Raw genomic sequence first — 19,229 nt, forward strand, 5'->3', positions numbered from 1 at the left:
GGCCTAACAGAAGAATGGAGAGACAAGCAAGAGAGAAAGAGAGAGGGGGGCCTAACAGAAGAATGGAGAGACAAGCAAGAGAGAAAGAGAGGGGGGGGGGGGGGGGGCTAACAGAAGAATGGAGAGACAGAAGCAAGAGAGAAAGAGAGAGATAGAGAGAGAAAAACAGAGACAGGCAGCTAGGAGAGAGAGGCCTGACAGAAAAATGGAGAGACAGAAGCAAGAGAGAAAGAGAGAGGGGGGCCTAACAACAGAAGAGAGAGAGAGCGACAGACCCCCCCCCCCCCCCCAAAAAAATACTGGCTAGATTGTGATATATATAGTAACTGGATATATCTGAGCATGTCCTCCCTCTTTTTCTCTCACTCTTTCTCTCTCTCTCTTTCTCTCTCTTTCTCCTAGCTTCCCCCTCCTAGTGGCCCTAGTTTCCTTACAAAACAGAGTTGTGACTATAAAATCGACGTACAGCAAAGCATGTCTCCTATATAAAAATTCTGTGGTAAGGAAATGATGTGAGTGATCATTACTTCTGTATTTCTATAGTTGTTATCACGTCGTTCTAAAGCCATTGAAGCAGTACAATGTAGTGTTAAAGGCACTGCGGCGTTGTACGAGTGCAGGCCCCCAGTCTGTAGGACAGGTATAATACCTGCGGCGTTGTACGAGTGCAGGCCCCCAGTCTGTAGGACAGGTATAATACCTGTGGCGTTGTACGAGTGCAGGCCCCCAGACTGTACTTCAGGACAGGTATAATACCTGTGGCGTTGTACGAGTGCAGGCCCCCAGTCTGTAGGACAGGTATAATACCTGCGGCGTTGTACGAGTGCAGGCCCCCAGACTGTAGGACAGGTATAATACCTGCGGCGTTGTACGAGTGCAGGCCCCCAGACTGTAGGACAGGTATAATACCTGCGGCGTTGTACGAGTGCAGGCCCCCAGACTGTAGGACAGGTATAATACCTGCGGCGTTGTACGAGTGCAGGCCCCCAGACTGTAGGACAGGTATAATACCTGTGGCGTTGTACGAGTGCAGGCCCCCAGTCTGTAGGACAGGTATAATACCTGCGGCGTTGTACGAGTGCAGGCCCCCAGACTGTAGGACAGGTATAATACCTGCGGCGTTGTACGAGTGCAGGCCCCCAGTCTGTAGGACAGGTATAATACCTGCGGCGTTGTACGAGTGCAGGCCCCCAGTCTGTAGGACAGGTATAATACCTGCGGCGTTGTACGAGTGCAGGCCCCCAGTCTGTAGGACAGGTATAATACCTGTGGCGTTGTACGAGTGCAGGCCCCCAGACTGTAGGACAGGTATAATACCTGCGGCGTTGTACGAGTGCAGGCCCCCAGTCTGTAGGACAGGTATAATACCTGCGGCGTTGTACGAGTGCAGGCCCCCAGACTGTAGGACAGGTATAATACCTGTGGCGTTGTACGAGTGCAGGCCCCCAGTCTGTAGGACAGGTATAATACCTGCGGCGTTGTACGAGTGCAGGCCCCCAGTCTGTAGGACAGGTATAATACCTGCGGCGTTGTACGAGTGCAGGCCCCCAGTCTGTAGGACAGGTATAATACCTGCGGCGTTGTACGAGTGCAGGCCCCCAGTCTGTAGGACAGGTATAATACCTGCGGCGTTGTACGAGTGCAGGCCCCCAGACTGTAGGACAGGTATAATACCTGCGGCGTTGTACGAGTGCAGGCCCCCAGTCTGTAGGACAGGTATAATACCTGCGGCGTTGTACGAGTGCAGGCCCCCAGTCTGTAGGACAGGTATAATACCTGTGGCGTTGTACGAGTGCAGGCCCCCAGACTGTAGGACAGGTATAATACCTGCGGCGTTGTACGAGTGCAGGCCCCCAGACTGTAGGACAGGTATAATACCTGTGGCGTTGTACGAGTGCAGGCCCCCAGTCTGTAGGACAGGTATAATACCTGCGGCGTTGTACGAGTGCAGGCCCCCAGTCTGTAGGACAGGTATAATACCTGTGGCGTTGTACGAGTGCAGGCCCCCAGACTGTAGGACAGGTATAATACCTGCGGCGTTGTACGAGTGCAGGCCCCCAGACTGTAGGACAGGTATAATACCTGTGGCTTTGTCACGTCCTATAAATGTCACAGCAATGCCAGACATCTCATTACTTATGGCCAATTAAAAATCCATATATGGTTAATTTGTGTAGGACATGCTATCGATCGGTTAATTATGACTCTCCTTACACTCATTCAATGAGTAAATTTGTTTGTAGCTCTTCTGTTTGGCCTTGAATTTAAATCTCGTCTGTGGAATATATAATGTTTCAACAGGATTCTACCTAGAATTAGTCTGTATTTAATAGATTTATTAGACCAAACTGTCGCTTGATTACGAGTTATTCATGGTTGAAATATTTTTGTAATGGATAACATTGTGGCACCGAACTAGATTAGCTCAGAATGGCCACACAGTAATTTTCTTCTACAATGGTCAGTAAGAAAATGATCATCTTCCAGGTCACACAGCGAGGTCAAGGTCACACAGCGAGGTCAAGGTCACACAGCAAGGTCAGAGTAATAAAGTAAGGTCAGGGTCACACAGAAAGGTCAGGGTCATACATAAAGGTCAGTAATAAAGTAAGGTCAGGATCACATAGCAAGATCAAGGTCACTGGTCAAGATCAGGTTCATGAAGTAAAGTAAGGGTCACAAAGCAAGGGCAGGGTCACACAACAAGGCCATGTCACACAGTTAAGTCAGTGTCACAGTAAGGTCAGGGTCACAGAGTAAAATCAGTGTCACTTTAAGGCCAGAGTCACACATGTACAGTAAAGTTAGGGTCACACAGTAAAGTCAGTGTCACATGTAAGGTCAGGGTCACATGTAAGGTCAGGGTCACATAGCAAGGTCAGGGGCACATAGTAAGGTCAAAGTCACACAGTTGAATTAGGTCACAGAATAAAGTGAAGGTCACTTAGTAAGATCATGGCCAAACAGTAAGGTCAAGGTCATCCTTCAGGTTTACACATTAATATCAAGCTCACAGGTTTATATGTATACATTAATATCAAGCCCACAAAGTAAGGACAAAGGTCAGATCAATATCACACAGTAAGAGCAGGGTCACCTTGCATGGACACTCATTAAGGTGATGGGTCAAACTTATCATTAAGGTCATGGGTCACACTTATCATTAAGGTCATGTGTCACTCTTATAGTTAAGGTCATGGGTCACTCTTATCTATAGGAGTCACCAACATATGACAGACATATGTAGGGTTAACCAATAAATGGTAGGTTACCTGGTGTGTATGACAGACATGTAGGGTTAACCAATTAATGGTAGGTTACCTGGTGTGTATGACAGACATGTAGGGTTAACCAATTAATGGTAGGTTACCTGGTGTGTATGACAGACGTGTAGGGTTAACCAATTAATGGTAGGTTACCTGGTGTGTATGACAGACATGTAGGGTTAACCAATTAATGGTAGGTTACCTGGTGCCTGGTGTGTATGACAGACATGTAGGGTTAACCAATTAATGGTAGGTTACCTGGTGTGTATGATGGACTTGTAGGGTTTACCAATTAATGGTAGGTTACCTGGTGTGTATGACGACATGTAGGGTTAACCAATTAATGATAGGTTACCTGGTGTGTATGATGGACTTGTAGGGTTAACCAATTAATGGTAGGTTACCTGGTGTGTATGACAGACATGTAGGGTTAACCAATTAATGGTAGGTTACTTGGTGTGTATGACAGACAAGTAGGGTTAACCAATTAATGGTAGGTTACTTGGTGTGTATGACAGACATGTAGGGTTAACCAATTAATGGTAGGTTAATTACCTGGTGTGTATGATGGACATGTAGGGTTAACCAATTAATGGTAGGTTACCTGGTGTGTATGATGGACTTGTAGGGTTAACCAATTAATGGTAGGTTACCTGGTGTGTATGACGACATGTAGGGTTAACCAATTAATGTTAGGTTACCTGGTGTGTATGACAGACGTGTAGGGTTAACCAATTAATGGTAGGTTACCTGGTGTGTATGACGACATGTAGGGTTAACCAATTAATGGTAGGTTACCTGGTGTGTATGACAGACGTGTAGGGTTAACTAATTAATGGTAGCTAGGTTACCTGGTGTGTATGACAGACGTGTAGCTATAGGGTTAACCAATTAATGGTAGGTTACCTGGTGTGTATGACAGACATGTAGGGTTAACCAATTAATGGTAGGTTACCTGGTGTGTATGACAGACGTGTAGGGTTAACCAATTAATGGTATGTTACCTGGTGTGTATGACAGACATATAGGGTTAACCAATTAATGGTAGGTTACCTGGTGTGTATGACGACATGTAGGGTTAACCAATTAATGGTAGGTTACCTGGTGTGTATGACAGACATGTAGGGTTAACCAATTAATGGTAGGTTACCTGGTGTGTATGACGACATGTAGGGTTAACCAATTAATGGTAGGTTACCTGGTGTGTATGACAGACATGTAGGGTTAACCAATTAATGGTAGGTTACCTGGTGTGTATGACAGACGTGTAGGGTTAACCAATTAATGGTAGGTTACCTGGTGTGTATGACAGACATGTAGGGTTAACCAATTAATGGTAGGTTACCTGGTGTGTATGACAGACGTGTAGGGTTAACCAATTAATGGTAGGTTACCTGGTGTGTATGACAGACATGTAGGGTTAACCAATTAATGGTAGGTTACCTGGTGTGTATGACAGACATGTAGGGTTAACCAATTAATGGTAGGTTACCTGGTGTGTATGACAGACATGTAGGGTTAACCAATTAATGGTAGGTTACTTGGTGTGTATGACAGACATGTAGGGTTAACCAATTAATGGTAGGTTACCTGGTGTGTATGACAGACATGTAGGGTTAACCAATTAATGGTAGGTTACCTGGTGTGTATGACAGACATGTAGGGTTAACCAATTAATGGTAGGTTAATTACCTGGGGTTTATGACATGAAGGGCAGTTACATTATAGCTGACAGACCTGTACTTACATACTTCTTATCTCACACATGAGGTGTTTTTCACTAGAAAACGTTTTAGTACAAATCAAAGCTTGACTGAGTTTGATTAGGACAATAATTTCAGGTAAAATATCTAGGTACTCAGCGATCACACCTGAAGACCAGGTGAAGGGCTTGATTGATTATATGTATACTTTGATGGGGTCCCAATCGGAGACAAGTTCCCACGCTTTCTTAGGGTGAAGTCTTCACTCCTATTACTCAAACTGAGAACGTGATTGCAGGTAATTGTACTGCTTGTCGAAGTCCTTACCATAAACACCCTGCCTTGTAACTACCGTATTATCCTTCAATTAGCCCAGGGGGCCAACATACCACCTTTGGTCCGAATTAGGGGATATGTGCTGAACAATGACGTAGTATGTGTTGGTAAATACTGAGTTAATCATGGGCAGAATTATTACGGTCCAAGCATTGGCTCATTATTGTGATGACATGTTTAAATATGGATGTAGCTCCGTCCCATTTGAATACATTCGATGGTAATATTCCTTTCTATAGCTGAATGCAATGGTACCTAGTATGAGATAATGAGAGTCATTGAAGATTAAAATTAAATTTGAATTTGTTATTAAGTAAAAAGTTCTGAAATTTTGTTTCAAAGTAAAAAAATTCTGAAATTTGTGTCAGAGTAAAAAAATTCTGAAATTTGTTTCAGAGTAAAAATTTCTGAAATAAAATTTTCTGGACCTACTGAGTTTACACTGTACTCTGGTATAATCCAAAACCTCCGTTTTACTTTTTTACAAAATTGCTCGGGACTTATTTACAAATACATATCATTGACGTTTGAAACTTGATGACTCAACAGCACTTTAATTGCAGATATTTATTGTAAAGGTCAAACTGAAAAAAATGGTTCAGTAATCATCAGTCGTAGCTGTGACGAATATTTTGGGTCGTGTTCGTAAGACCATTAGTGTTACAGATATCGTCTCTGTAGATAGAAAATCAAATATAATGTTTTTAAGAGAAAATGGCATTTATAAATTTTAGTATTTTTGCTATCTGTTAATATAAAACTTAGAAATTTTCCAGTTAAGATGAAGTGATTATAACAGAATAAAAAGCTTTTAAGTTGTTTTACCTCTCAGATGCTAGGCCTTGATTGCTAAGTGTGTTTACCTTAAAATGTGTAACAGCAATTTTTTTATCAATTTTGTACTTTCCTTTTCCGTTTGATCCTCTGAGAATGCCAAAAGTGGTCTGAAAACTGCAATATATATGATTCATCAACTTTATTAAAGCCTTGCTTGTGTTGATAGTTGTAAAAAGTCGAGGAGTTGTAAGACACTTAATTAGAATGTAACAAGACAGGCTATAGCTTCAAGGCATTGACAATCACTGTAAAGTTTTAATTATATTGCGTAAGAAAATTGAGGCTGATTAATTAGATATAAGTGAATTGGATACTTTGAACTGATTATATATATCAAATTTACACTGTACATGTAGACTAGAGACTTAAGGAGGTATGCTACCTTACTGTGGAATAGAGACTTAAGGAGGTATGCTACATACCTATCTGTCGAATAGAGACTTAAGGAGGTATGCTACCTTACTGTGGAATAGAGACTTAAGGAGGTATGCTACCTTACTGCGGAATAGAGACTTAAGGAGGTATGCTACCTGACTGTGGAATAGAGACTTAAGGAGGTATGCTACATTACTATGGAATAGAGACTTAAGGAGGTATGCTACATTACTATGGAATAGAGACTTAAGGAGGTATGCTATATACCTTACTTTTTGTACACAATAAAAATGTTCATTGATTTTAGTGACTTGATGAAGACTTGAGGTGGAAGTTGTTTATGCTTCATCTGTTTTGATGATGAGCAGGATGATTTCCTTAAAGGCACTTATCTTATTCTTCTTCAAAAATGTTTTGTTTAGATTTTCACTGCAAATAAAACAAAGTAAGAAACAGGAAAAACAGTCTTTCAAACATATTTATTGTTTTATAATTTATCTTAAACTTAAAGTTACAAAAGGTTCCAGGAAGATTTAGTGAAGACCCTTGTAACATTTAGAAAGAATAGAACTGCCGATACATTATTATCATTATACACAGTAAAACAAGAATGATGTCAAAGCTGTGTATATACAAGGCAGGCCTCTGGACATTGTATACAAAGATAGATAGAAAATCACTTATCTGCTAAACCCATTCTCATACAAACCAACCATTCTCCAATTTCCTAACAATTCGTACAATTATCAGCCCGAGTAACTCTACTTTGACAGTTAGCCGTGACCAAAACAGACAGCTCACCAAATAGTGATAACCAGTTGGTCGGCTTTCCTGTACCTCAAACATATTTTATAGCAGTGAGTTTTAAAAAAAAATGAATGTTGAGATTTGATGTGCACATATGGTTTGTTTTCTTCTCGTGTATCATTCCACAGAAAAACGATTTTACTAGAAAATAAATCTTAATACATGTGGATGTCTGGCATTTAACTTATAGAGCTGTATATTTATCATTTCCTTGGGAGATTTGTTAGCTTACAGTAAAATAAACATAGATACTGTAGAATTGTTAAATTTCAGAGTGCTAGTATTTTATGATTGTCCCTGTCAGACCAAGTCTGGGAATTAAATTTCAAGGGGCTATACTTTTGAGATTGTCCCCATTGGACCTAGTTTGAGGGTATTACATTTCACGTAACACTACGCACCTGGTGAACAGTCTGCAGTAAAACACTTCTAACATTTGTTTTATACTATATAACATGAAGTGTTTTCATCGTTGCTATGGGCAGTGGTGGCCGAGTGGAAGGTGTCCCTACACTTTATCACTAGCCCTCCACCTCTGGGTTGCGAGTTTGAAACCCACATGGGGCAGTTGTCAGGTACTGACTGTAGCTATAGGCCGGTGGTTTTTCTCCGGGTAATCCAGTTTTCCTCCACCTCCAAAAGCAAGCACGTCCTTAAATGACCCTGGCTGTTTATAGGATGTTCAACAAAATTAACCAATAAACCAAATGCTATGGAACCATGAATATAAATACAACAAATATTGTTGTATCTATTATTGTATTATTGTATTATTGTATTATTTATTGTTGTATGTATTATTGTATTATTGTATTATTGTTGCATGGACATATCATGAAAGTTTATACCTACAATATTATTTAAAAGCTCTAAACCATGAAAAAAGTACACACAAACATTTTGTGTTATGCAGTATTATAGATATTTGCTGGGAATACATTTATTCATGCTATTTAATGAATATAGCAAAGATATATCCCCCTTCCTGGCGATTATTATAAAACTATATACTGTACATAAATAATTAAGGCCTAATTATAATTAGGTCTCTCAGATTGTGTGTGTGATGTTAATGATACAGAGTTTGAGTACAGATGTACTTTGGTAGACTTTGGTTACGACCACATTGGTACCGAGATGTAGTGAACCTCTTCACTAATGACACATGGAGCGTGATTATTTTTACTTTACCATCTCTGAAGCTTCCCAAGCTTTGATTTGACTGAGTGATTACATAAATAAACTTCTAGATCTTCCTCGTATTTGTGTACAAACATAAGTATCATTCCCAAGTTTTTTTGGGGGTAGATGATACTCTGGTGATGGTAACTATGGCTGTAGGCTGTGAACTGTACATGTCTTCCGTGCCTGATCTTTTTACTGCGACCGTCTGCTCGATGGAAGTGAGAGTGTTCCAATCATGACTGCCCTATAGAACTACCAAAGTTTTTTGTGTGGAATTTCTCTGTCTTATCAACCTCTCACGGAAATAGCATCAGACAACTCCACTTTTACGCCTGGTCTTTATTACTTGGGTTGCATTCAAGGAGAACAACGACGGATGTTTTAAAATTCTGTTGTCAGTTTTTCACATTTCGACAACTTTGGATTTTGATTAAAATGCAGGAGTGTTACAAAGACTGTTTCGGGGTTTGAACATTTTCTAGACAGAAGATGTTGGACTGTTGAAGATTGTTTCGTATTTGAAAGGATTTCGTACATTGACGATGATATGGTTTGGTTCACTGTTTCATGTTTGAAACCTTTCGTACATTTATAAGATGCCAGAGTATTTTAGTCTGTTCAGTGTTGTACATCTAGGATGATTTTATGAATGGAGGTGCAGTTTCGGAATTCACATCTTTTAGATTCATCAGAGAAGCTTCAGCAGTTACAGTGTCTATATCCATGGATATCTGGTATAATGTTTTCTGTGTTAAATTTACTGTTGTATATTTGTTGAAATATTTTAAAGATTTTACTTCCATCATGGAGATATACTGTACTTTTAAACCTTTCAGGAAAACTGTATTCCAACTACGACTTTTGTTTATAGTACTCTAGTTCTCGGAGAAATAGATTTTTCAAACCTGATTGATTATAGATACATTCGACATGATAGTTGTATTTATATAAACTTACTCTGAATTTTGTTTTAATCACTTTTTGTGTTTGTTACAGAATTACTGCCAGGAATCGAGGATTTCCTGTGCAAGGTTTTGGCTAGGGAGGGGTTGTCCGGGCCCGCGGAGGAACAGCGCCTCTACTTCATAGAGCGTCTGGACATCCTCAAGCTTCCTCCATCTCTACCTCCCCGTCACTCAGGTAAACCTGTAAAATGTAGCCAGGTAGATAGTCAGGGCGATTCTCACCTGTACAGGTAAAACATCTATATATAGCAAGGAAGATTCTCACCTGTACAGGTAAAACATCTATAGATAGCCAGGAAGATTCTCACCAAGTAAAACACATCTGTATATATAGCAAGGAAGATTCTCACCTGTACAGGTAAAACACATCTGTATATATAGCCAGGAAGATTCTCACCTGTACAGGTAAAACATCTATAGAAAGTCAGGAAGATTCTCACCTGTACAGGTAAAACATCTATATATAGCAAGAAAGATTTCCACCTGTACAGGTAAAACATCTATAGAAAGTCAGGAAGATTCTCACCTGTACAGGTAAAACATCTATAGAAAGTCAGGAAGATTCTCACCTGTACAGGTAAAACATCTATAGAAAGTCAGGAAGATTCTCACCTGTACAGGTAAAAACACATCAATATTATATAGCCAGTAAAATTCTTGCCTGCAAATTGTACATGTTTACTTATGACATGTACATCAGTAAGGTTCATTAATCAGGGAATTGTACCAAGTGAACCTGACTATGACAGGTAAACATGCAGTGAATGATCTCAGCGTGTCTGCACTATGTCAGGTAATAAGGAAATATTAATATATATATATCTGGTCCTGGAATGTAGGATCATCTGTGTATTCAGCCAAGGGTTAGCTGTGGGGGGTAGACTGTTGTCAGCTGTGAGGGGTAGACTGTTGTCAGCTGTGAGGGGTAGACTGTTGTCAGTCGTAGAGTTAGCTGTGAGGGGTAGACTGTTGTCAGCTGTGAGGGGTAGACTGTTGTCAGTCCTAGGGTTAGCTGTGAGGGGTAGACTGTTGTCAGCTGTGAGGGGTAGACTGTTGTCAGTCGTAGAGTTAGCTGTGAGGGGTAGACTGTTGTCAACGTAGAGTTAGCTGTGAGGGGTAGACTGTTGTCAGTCCTAGAGTTAGCTGTGAGGGGTAGACTGTTGTCAGTCCTAGAGTTAGCTGTGAGGGGTAGACTGTTGTCAGCTGTGAGGGGTAGACTGTTGTCAGTCATAGAGTTAGCTGTGAGGGGTAGCTATAGACTGTTGTCAGCTGTGAGGGGTAGCTATAGACTGTTGTCAGCTGTGAGGGGTAGCTATAGACTGTTGTCAGCTGTGAGGGTTAGACTGTTGTCAGTCGTAGAGTTAGCTGTGAGGGGTAGACTGTTGTCAGTCATAGAGTTAGCTGTGAGGGGTAGACTGTTGTCAGCTGTGAGGGGTAGACTGTTGTCAGCTGTGAGGGGTAGACTGTTGTCAGCTGTGAGGGGTAGACTGTTGTCAGTCATAGAGTTAGCTGTGAGGGGTAGACTGTTGTCAGCTGTGAGGGGTAGACTGTTGTCAGTCATAGAGTTAGCTGTGAGGGGTAGACTGTTGTCAGCTGTGAGGGTTAGACTGTTGTCAGTCGTAGAGTTAGCTGTGAGGGGTAGACTGTTGTCAGTCGTAGAGTTAGCTGTGAGGGGTAGACTGTTGTCAGTCATAGAGTTAGCTGTGAGGGGTAGCTATAGACTGTTGTCAGCTGTGAGGGGTAGACTGTTGTCAGTCGTAGAGTTAGCTGTGAGGGGTAGACTGTTGTCAGCTGTGAGGGGTAGACTGTTGTCAGCTGTGAGGGGTAGACTGTTGTCAGCTGTGAGGGGTAGACTGTTGTCAGTCATAGAGTTAGCTGTGAGGGGTAGACTGTTGTCAGTCATAGAGTTAGCTGTGAGGGGTAGACTGTTGTCAGCTGTGAGGGGTAGACTGTTGTCAGCTGTGAGGGGTAGACTGTTGTCAGTCGTAGAGTTAGCTGTGAGGGGTAGACTGTTGTCAGTCCTAGAGTTAGCTGTGAGGGGTAGACTGTTGTCAGCTGTGAGGGGTAGACTGTTGTCAGTCGTAGAGTTAGCTGTGGGGGGTAGACTGTTGTCAGTCCTAGAGTTAGCTGTGAGGGGTAGACTGTTGTCAGCTGTGAGGGGTAGACTGTTGTCAGTCCTAGAGTTAGCTGTGAGGGGTAGACTGTTGTCAGCTGTGAGGGGTAGACTGTTGTCAGTCCTAGGGTTAGCTGTGAGGGGTAGACTGTTGTCAGTCATAGAGTTAGCTGTGAGGGGTAGCTATAGACTGTTGTCAGCTGTGAGGGGTAGCTATAGACTGTTGTCAGCTGTGAGGGGTAGCTATAGACTGTTGTCAGCTGTGAGGGTTAGACTGTTGTCAGTCGTAGAGTTAGCTGTGAGGGGTAGACTGTTGTCAGTCATAGAGTTAGCTGTGAGGGGTAGACTGTTGTCAGCTGTGAGGGGTAGACTGTTGTCAGCTGTGAGGGGTAGACTGTTGTCAGCTGTGAGGGGTAGACTGTTGTCAGTCATAGAGTTAGCTGTGAGGGGTAGACTGTTGTCAGCTGTGAGGGGTAGACTGTTGTCAGTCATAGAGTTAGCTGTGAGGGGTAGACTGTTGTCAGCTGTGAGGGTTAGACTGTTGTCAGTCGTAGAGTTAGCTGTGAGGGGTAGACTGTTGTCAGTCGTAGAGTTAGCTGTGAGGGGTAGACTGTTGTCAGTCATAGAGTTAGCTGTGAGGGGTAGCTATAGACTGTTGTCAGCTGTGAGGGGTAGACTGTTGTCAGTCGTAGAGTTAGCTGTGAGGGGTAGACTGTTGTCAGCTGTGAGGGGTAAACTGTTGTCAGCTGTGAGGGGTAGACTGTTGTCAGCTGTGAGGGGTAGACTGTTGTCAGTCATAGAGTTAGCTGTGAGGGGTAGACTGTTGTCAGTCATAGAGTTAGCTGTGAGGGGTAGACTGTTGTCAGCTGTGAGGGGTAGACTGTTGTCAGCTGTGAGGGGTAGACTGTTGTCAGTCGTAGAGTAAGCTGTGAGGGGTAGACTGTTGTCAGTCCTAGAGTTAGCTGTGAGGGGTAGACTGTTGTCAGCTGTGAGGGGTAGACTGTTGTCAGTCGTAGAGTTAGCTGTGGGGGGTAGACTGTTGTCAGTCCTAGAGTTAGCTGTGAGGGGTAGACTGTTGTCAGTCCTAGAGTTAGCTGTGAGGGATAGACTGTTGTCAGCTGTGAGGGGTAGACTGTTGTCAGTCCTAGGGTTAGCTGTGAGGGGTAGACTGTTGTCAGCTGTGAGGGGTAGACTGTTGTCAGTCGTAGAGTTAGCTGTGAGGGGTAGACTTCAGTCCTAGAGTTAGCTGTGAGGGGTAGCTATAGACTGTTGTCAGCTGTGAGGGGTAGACTGTTGTCAGCTGTGAGGGTAGACTGTTGTCAGTCGTAGAGTTAGCTGTGAGGGGTAGACTGTTGTCAGTCATAGAGTTAGCTGTGAGGGGTAGCTATAGACTGTTGTCAGCTGTGAGGGGTAGACTGTTGTCAGCTGTGAGGGTTAGACTGTTGTCAGTCGTAGAGTTAGCTGTGAGGGGTAGACTGTTGTCAGTCATAGAGTTAGCTGTGAGGGGTAGACTGTTGTCAGCTGTGAGGGGTAGACTGTTGTCAGCTGTGAGGGGTAGACTGTTGTCAGTCATAGAGTTAGCTGTGAGGGGTAGACTGTTGTCAGTCATAGAGTTAGCTGTGAGGGGTAGACTGTTGTCAGCTGTGAGGGGTAGACTGTTGTCAGTCGTAGAGTTAGCTGTGAGGGGTAGACTGTTGTCAGTCCTAGAGTTAGCTGTGAGGGGTAGACTGTTGTCAGTCCTAGATTTAGCTGTGAGGGGTAGACTGTTGTCAATGTAGAGTTAGCTGTGAGGGGTAGACTATTGTCAGTCATAGAGTTAGCTGTGAGGGGTAGACTATTGTCAGTCATAGAGTTAGCTGTGAGGGGTAGACTGTTGTCAGCTGTGAGGGGTAGACTATTGTCAGTCATAGAGTTAGCTGTGAGGGGTAGACTGTTGTCAGCTGTGAGGGGTAGACTGTTGTCAGTCATAGAGTTAGCTGTGAGGGGTAGACTGTTGTCAGCTGTGAGGGGTAGACTGTTGTCAGTCCTAGAGTTAGCTGTGAGGGGTAGACTGTTGTCAGCTGTGAGGGGTAGACTGTTGTCAGTCGTAGAGTTAGCTGTGAGGGGTAGACTGTTGTCAGCTGTGAGGGGTAGACTGTTGTCAGCTGTGAGGGGTAGACTGTTGTCAGCTGTGAGGGGTAGACTGTTGTCAGTCGTAGAGTCAGCTGTGAGGGGTAGACTGTTGTCAGTCCTAGAGTTAGCTGTGAGGGGTAGACTGTTGTCAGTCCTAGGGTTAGCTGTGAGGGGTAGACTGTTGTCAGCTGTGAGGGGTAGACTGTTGTCAGTCATAGAGTCAGCTGTGAGGGGTAGACTGTTGTCAGTCCTAGAGTTAGCTGTGAGGGGTAGACTGTTGTCAGCTGTGAGGGGTAGACTGTTGTCAGCTGTGAGGGGTAGACTGTTGTCAGTCGTAGAGTTAGCTGTGAGGGGTAGACTGTTGTCAGTCTTAGAGTTAGCTGTGAGGGTTAGACTGTTGTCAGTCTTAGAGTTAGCTGTGAGGGGTAGACTGTTGTCAGTCGTAGAGTTAGCTGTGAGGGGTAGACTGTTGTCAGTCGTAGAGTTAGCTGTGAGGGGTAGACTGTTGTCAGTCGTAGAGTTAGCTGTGAGGGGTAGACTGTTGTCAGTCATAGAGTTAGCTGTGAGGGGTAGACTGTTGTCAGTCGTAGAGTTAGCTGTGAGGGGTAGACTGTTGTCAGTTGTAGAGTTAGCTGTGAGGGGTAGACTGTTGTCAGTCGTAGAGTTAGCTGTGAGGGGTAGACTGTTGTCAGTCATAGAGTTAGCTGTGAGGGGTAGACTGTTGTCAGTCGTAGAGTTAGCTGTGAGGGGTAGACTGTTGTCAGTCGTAGAGTTAGCTGTGAGGGGTAGACTGTTGTCAGTCGTAGAGTTAGCGGTGAGGGGTAGACTGTTGTCAGTCGTAGAGTTAGCTGTGAGGGGTAGACTGTTGTCAATGTAGAGTTAGCTGTGAGAGGTAGACTGTTGTCAGTCGTAGAGTTAGCTGTGAGGGGTAGACTGTTGTCAGTCGTAGAGTTAGCTGTGAGGGGTAGACTATTGTCAGTCATAGAGTTAGCTGTGAGGGGTAGACTGTTGTCAGTCGTAGAGTTAGCTGTGAGGGGTAGACTATTGTCAATGTAGAGTTAGCTGTGAGGGGTAGACTGTTGTCAGTCGTAGAGTTAGCTGTGAGGGGTAGACTATTGTCAGTCGTAGAGTTAGCTGTGAGGGGTAGACTGTTGTCAATGTAGAGTTAGCTGTGAGGGGTAGACTGTTGTCAGTCATAGAGTTAGCTGTGAGGGGTAGACTGTTGTCAGTCGTAGAGTTAGCTGTGAGGGGTAGACTATTGTCAATGTAGAATTAGCTGTGAGGGGTAGACTGTTGTCAGTCGTAGAGTTAGCTGTGAGGGGTAGACTATTGTCAGTCGTAGAGTTAGCTGTGAGGGGTAGACTGTTGTCAATGTAGAGTTAGCTGTGAGGGGTAGACTGTTGTCAGTCGTAGAGTTAGCTGTGAGGGGTAGACTGTTGTCAGTCGTAGAGTTAGCTGTGAGGGGTAGACTGTTGTCAATGTAGAGTTAGCTGTGAGGGGTAGACTATTGTCAGTCATAGAGTTAGCTGTGAGGGGTAGACTGTTGTCAGCTGTGAGGGGTAGACTATTGTCAGTCATAGAGTTAGCTGTGAGGGGTAGACTATTGTCAGTCATAGAGTTAGCTGTGAGGGGTAGACTGTTGTCAGCTGTGAGGGGTAGACTGTTGTCAGTCATAGAGTTAGCTGTGAGGGGTAGACTATTGTCAGTCATAGAGTTAGCTGTGAGGGGTAGACTGTTGTCAGCTGTGAGGGGTAGACTGTTGTCAGTCATAGAGTTAGCTGTGAGGGGTAGACTGTTGTCAGCTGTGAGGGGTAGACTATTGTCAGTCATAGAGTTAGCTGTGAGGGGTAGACTGTTGTCAATGTAGAGTTAGCTGTGAGGGGTAGACTGTTGTCAGCTGTGAGGGGTAGACTGTTGTCAATGTAGAGTTAGCTGTGAGGGGTAGACTGTTGTCAGCTGTGAGGGGTCACGCAAGACTGTTGTCAGTCATAGAGTTAGCTGTGAGGGGTAGACTGTTGTCAGCTGTGAGGGGTAGACTATTGTCAGTCATAGAGTTAGCTGTGAGGGGTAGACTGTTGTCAATGTAGAGTTAGCTGTGAGGGGTAGACTGTTGTCAGCTGTGAGGGGTAGACTGTTGTCAGCTGTGAGGGGTAGACTGTTGTCAGTCGTAGAGTTAGCTGTGAGGGGTAGACTGTTGTCAGTCTTAGAGTTAGCTGTGAGGGGTAGACTGTTGTCAGTCCTAGAGTTAGCTGTGAGGGGTAGACTATTGTCAGTCGTAGAGTTAGCTGTGAGGGGTAGACTGTTGTCAATGTAGAGTTAGCTGTGAGGGGTAGACTGTTGTCAGTCTTAGAGTTAGTTGTGAGGGGTAGACTGTTGTCAGCTGTGAGGGGTAGACTATTGTCAGTCGTAGAGTTAGCTGTGAGGGGTAGACTGTTGTCAATGTAGAGTTAGCTGTGAGGGGTAGACTATTGTCAGTCATAGAGTTAGCTGTGAGGGGTAGACTGTTGTCAGTCCTAGAGTTAGCTGTGAGGGGTAGACTGTTGTCAGCTGTGAGGGGTAGACTATTGTCAGTCATAGAGTTAGCTGTGAGGGGTAGACTATTGTCAGTCGTAGAGTTAGCTGTGAGGGGTAGACTATTGTCAGTCATAGAGTTAGCTGTGAGGGGTAGACTGTTGTCAGCTGTGAGGGGTAGACTGTTGTCAGTCATAGAGTTAGCTGTGAGGGGTAGACTGTTGTCAGTCATAGAGTTAGCTGTGAGGGGTAGACTATTGTCAGTCATAGAGTTAGCTGTGAGGGGTAGACTGTTGTCAGTCCTAGAGTTAGCTGTGAGGGGTAGACTGTTGTCAGCTGTGAGGGGTAGACTATTGTCAGTCATAGAGTTAGCTGTGAGGGGTAGACTATTGTCAGTCGTAGAGTTAGCTGTGAGGGGTAGACTATTGTCAGTCATAGAGTTAGCTGTGAGGGGTAGACTGTTGTCAGCTGTGAGGGGTAGACTGTTGTCAGTCATAGAGTTAGCTGTGAGGGGTAGACTGTTGTCAGTCATAGAGTTAGCTGTGAGGGGTAGACTATTGTCAGTCATAGAGTTAGCTGTGAGGGGTAGACTGTTGTCAGTCCTAGATTTTAGATGATGATGAAATAAAAAGTATAAAGAAATCAAAAGTATTGTGAAACTAATTATATAATATACATGTAACTTGCATTTGAGCTTCATGGTTACTTTACAAAGAAAAAGAAAATAAACTTTTAAACAGATGTAGATAAATATCAATGAAAATATACAAGAAATAATATCAATAGATAGAAAACAACTGATTTGTACCTTAGGGAACTATTGAAAGAAAATATGTAAAATAATATCACAGTAAAATACAAAATACAATGTAACTATGAAAACTTTATTTTTTTAAATCAATTGTGCTGGTTTTTGACACTGTCATACTGTTTACATCGTTCTTGATTATTGTTAACACTACAATGTTAAAAATTCTACTGAAAAATCTACTGTTTTATAAACAACATATACATCAAGTGTATTACATATTTGCATTTTGAAGAAATACCTGAATGTGCATTATTAGCCCCAGTACCTGTATACCTGTATAGGTATAACACCTGTTACAGTATTGTACCTGTAATTTATGCAGGTAGACGAATACTTGAACATCACTGAGGTGTATTATATATATAAGTTATGTACATATTTACTCAGAAAGATTGAACACCTGCAAAAGGAAACCAGTGATAGAAAAATAATCCTAGCCTTAACCCAACTTAACAACTTCACCTGGACATCACAACTTAATTAGAGTTTTTAGATTTGTTCATGTCCATATATATGTCCAGGGGCCGCAATGGCCGGGTGGTTACGGTGTCCCGACACTTTATCACTAGCCCTCCACCTCTGGGTTGCGAGTTCGAAACCTACGTGGGGCAGTTGCCAGGTACTGACCATAGGCCGGTGGTTTTTGTCCGGGTACTCAGGCTTTCCTCCACCTCCAAAACCTGGCACGTCCTTAAATGACCCTGGCTGTTAATAGGACGCTAAACAAAACAAACCAAACCAAACCAAATGTCAAGACATTAACCGTATACCCTAGATCTGTAAGGATTCAAACTGACCGGAGGTTTACTGTATACCCTCTGTAAGGATTCAAACTGACCAGAGGTTTACTGTATACACTCTGTAAGGATTCAAACTGACCGGAGGTTTACTGTATACCCTCTGTAAGGATTCAAACTGACCAGAGGTTTACTGTATACACTCTGTAAGGATTCAAACTGACCAGAGGTTTACCCTCTGTAAGGATTCAAACTGACCAGAGGTTTACTGTATACCTTTGTAAGGATTCAAACTGACCAGAGGTTTACTGTATACCCTCTGTTAGGATTTAAACTGACCAGAGGTTTACTGTATACCCTCTGTAAGGATTCAAACTGACCGGAGGTTTACTGTATACCCTCTGTAAGGATTCAAACTGACCAGAGGTTTACTGTATACACTCTGTAAGGATTCAAACTGACCGGAGGTTTACTGTATACCCTCTGTAAGGATTCAAACTGACCGGAGGTTTACCGTATACTCTCTGTAAGGATTCAAACTGACCAGAGGTTTACTGTATACCCTCTGTAAGGATTCAAACTGACCAGAGGTTTACTGTATACCCTCTGTAAGGATTCAAACTGACCGGAGGTTTACTGTATACCCTCTGTAAGGATTCAAACTGACCAGAGGTTTACTGTATACACTCTGTAAGGATTCAAACTGACCAGAGGTTTACCCTCTGTAAGGATTCAAACTGACCAGAGGTTTACTGTATACCCTCTGTAAGGATTCAAACTGACCAGAGGTTTACTGTATACCCTCTGTAAGGATTCAAACTGACCAGAGGTTTACTGTATACCCTCTGTAAGGATTCAAACTAACCAGAGGTTTACTGTATGCACTCTGTAAGGATTCAAACTGACCAGAGGTTTACCCTCTGTAAGGATTCAAACTGACCAGAGGTTTAATTTACTGTATACCCTTTGTAAGGATTCAAACTGACCAGAGGTTTTTTGTATACCCTCTGTAAGGATTCAAACTGACCAGAGGTTTACTGTATACACTCTGTAAGGATTCAAACTGACCAGAGGTTTACCGTATACCCTCTGTAAGGATTCAAACTGACCAGAGGTTTACTGTATACCCTCTGTAAGGATTCAAAGTGACCAGAGGTTTATACTGTATACCCTCTGTAAGGATTCAAACTGACCAGAGGTTTACCGTATACCCTCTGTAAGGATTCAAACTGACCGGAGGTTTACTGTATACCCTCTGTAAGGATTCAAACTGACCGGAGGTTTACCGTATACTCTCTGTAAGGATTCAAACTGACCGGAGGTTTACTGTATACCCTCTGTAAGGATTCAAACTGACCAGAGGTTTACTGTATACCCTCTGTAAGGATTCAAACTGACCAGAGGTTTACCCTCTGTAAGGATTCAAACTGACCAGAGGTTTACTGTGTACCTTTGTAAGGATTCAAACTGA

At 43.1% G+C, this 19,229-nt stretch overlaps 1 protein-coding gene across 2 annotated transcripts in view; it reads left to right on the forward strand.

Annotated features, from left to right (window-relative positions):
• LOC117344901 overlaps positions 1–19,229 on the forward strand; it is a 117,981-nt gene that overhangs the window by 46,761 nt on the left and 51,991 nt on the right. For both annotated transcript variants that reach the window (XM_033907778.1, XM_033907779.1), the window contains exon 2: positions 9,506–9,649. In XM_033907778.1, coding sequence (XP_033763669.1) covers positions 9,506–9,649 — 144 coding nt within the window. The remainder of the gene's footprint in view (positions 1–9,505; positions 9,650–19,229) is intronic.

This window comes from Pecten maximus, chromosome 16 (assembly GCF_902652985.1).
Source record: "Pecten maximus chromosome 16, xPecMax1.1, whole genome shotgun sequence".
NCBI classification, from domain to species: Eukaryota; Metazoa; Mollusca; class Bivalvia; order Pectinida; family Pectinidae; genus Pecten; species Pecten maximus.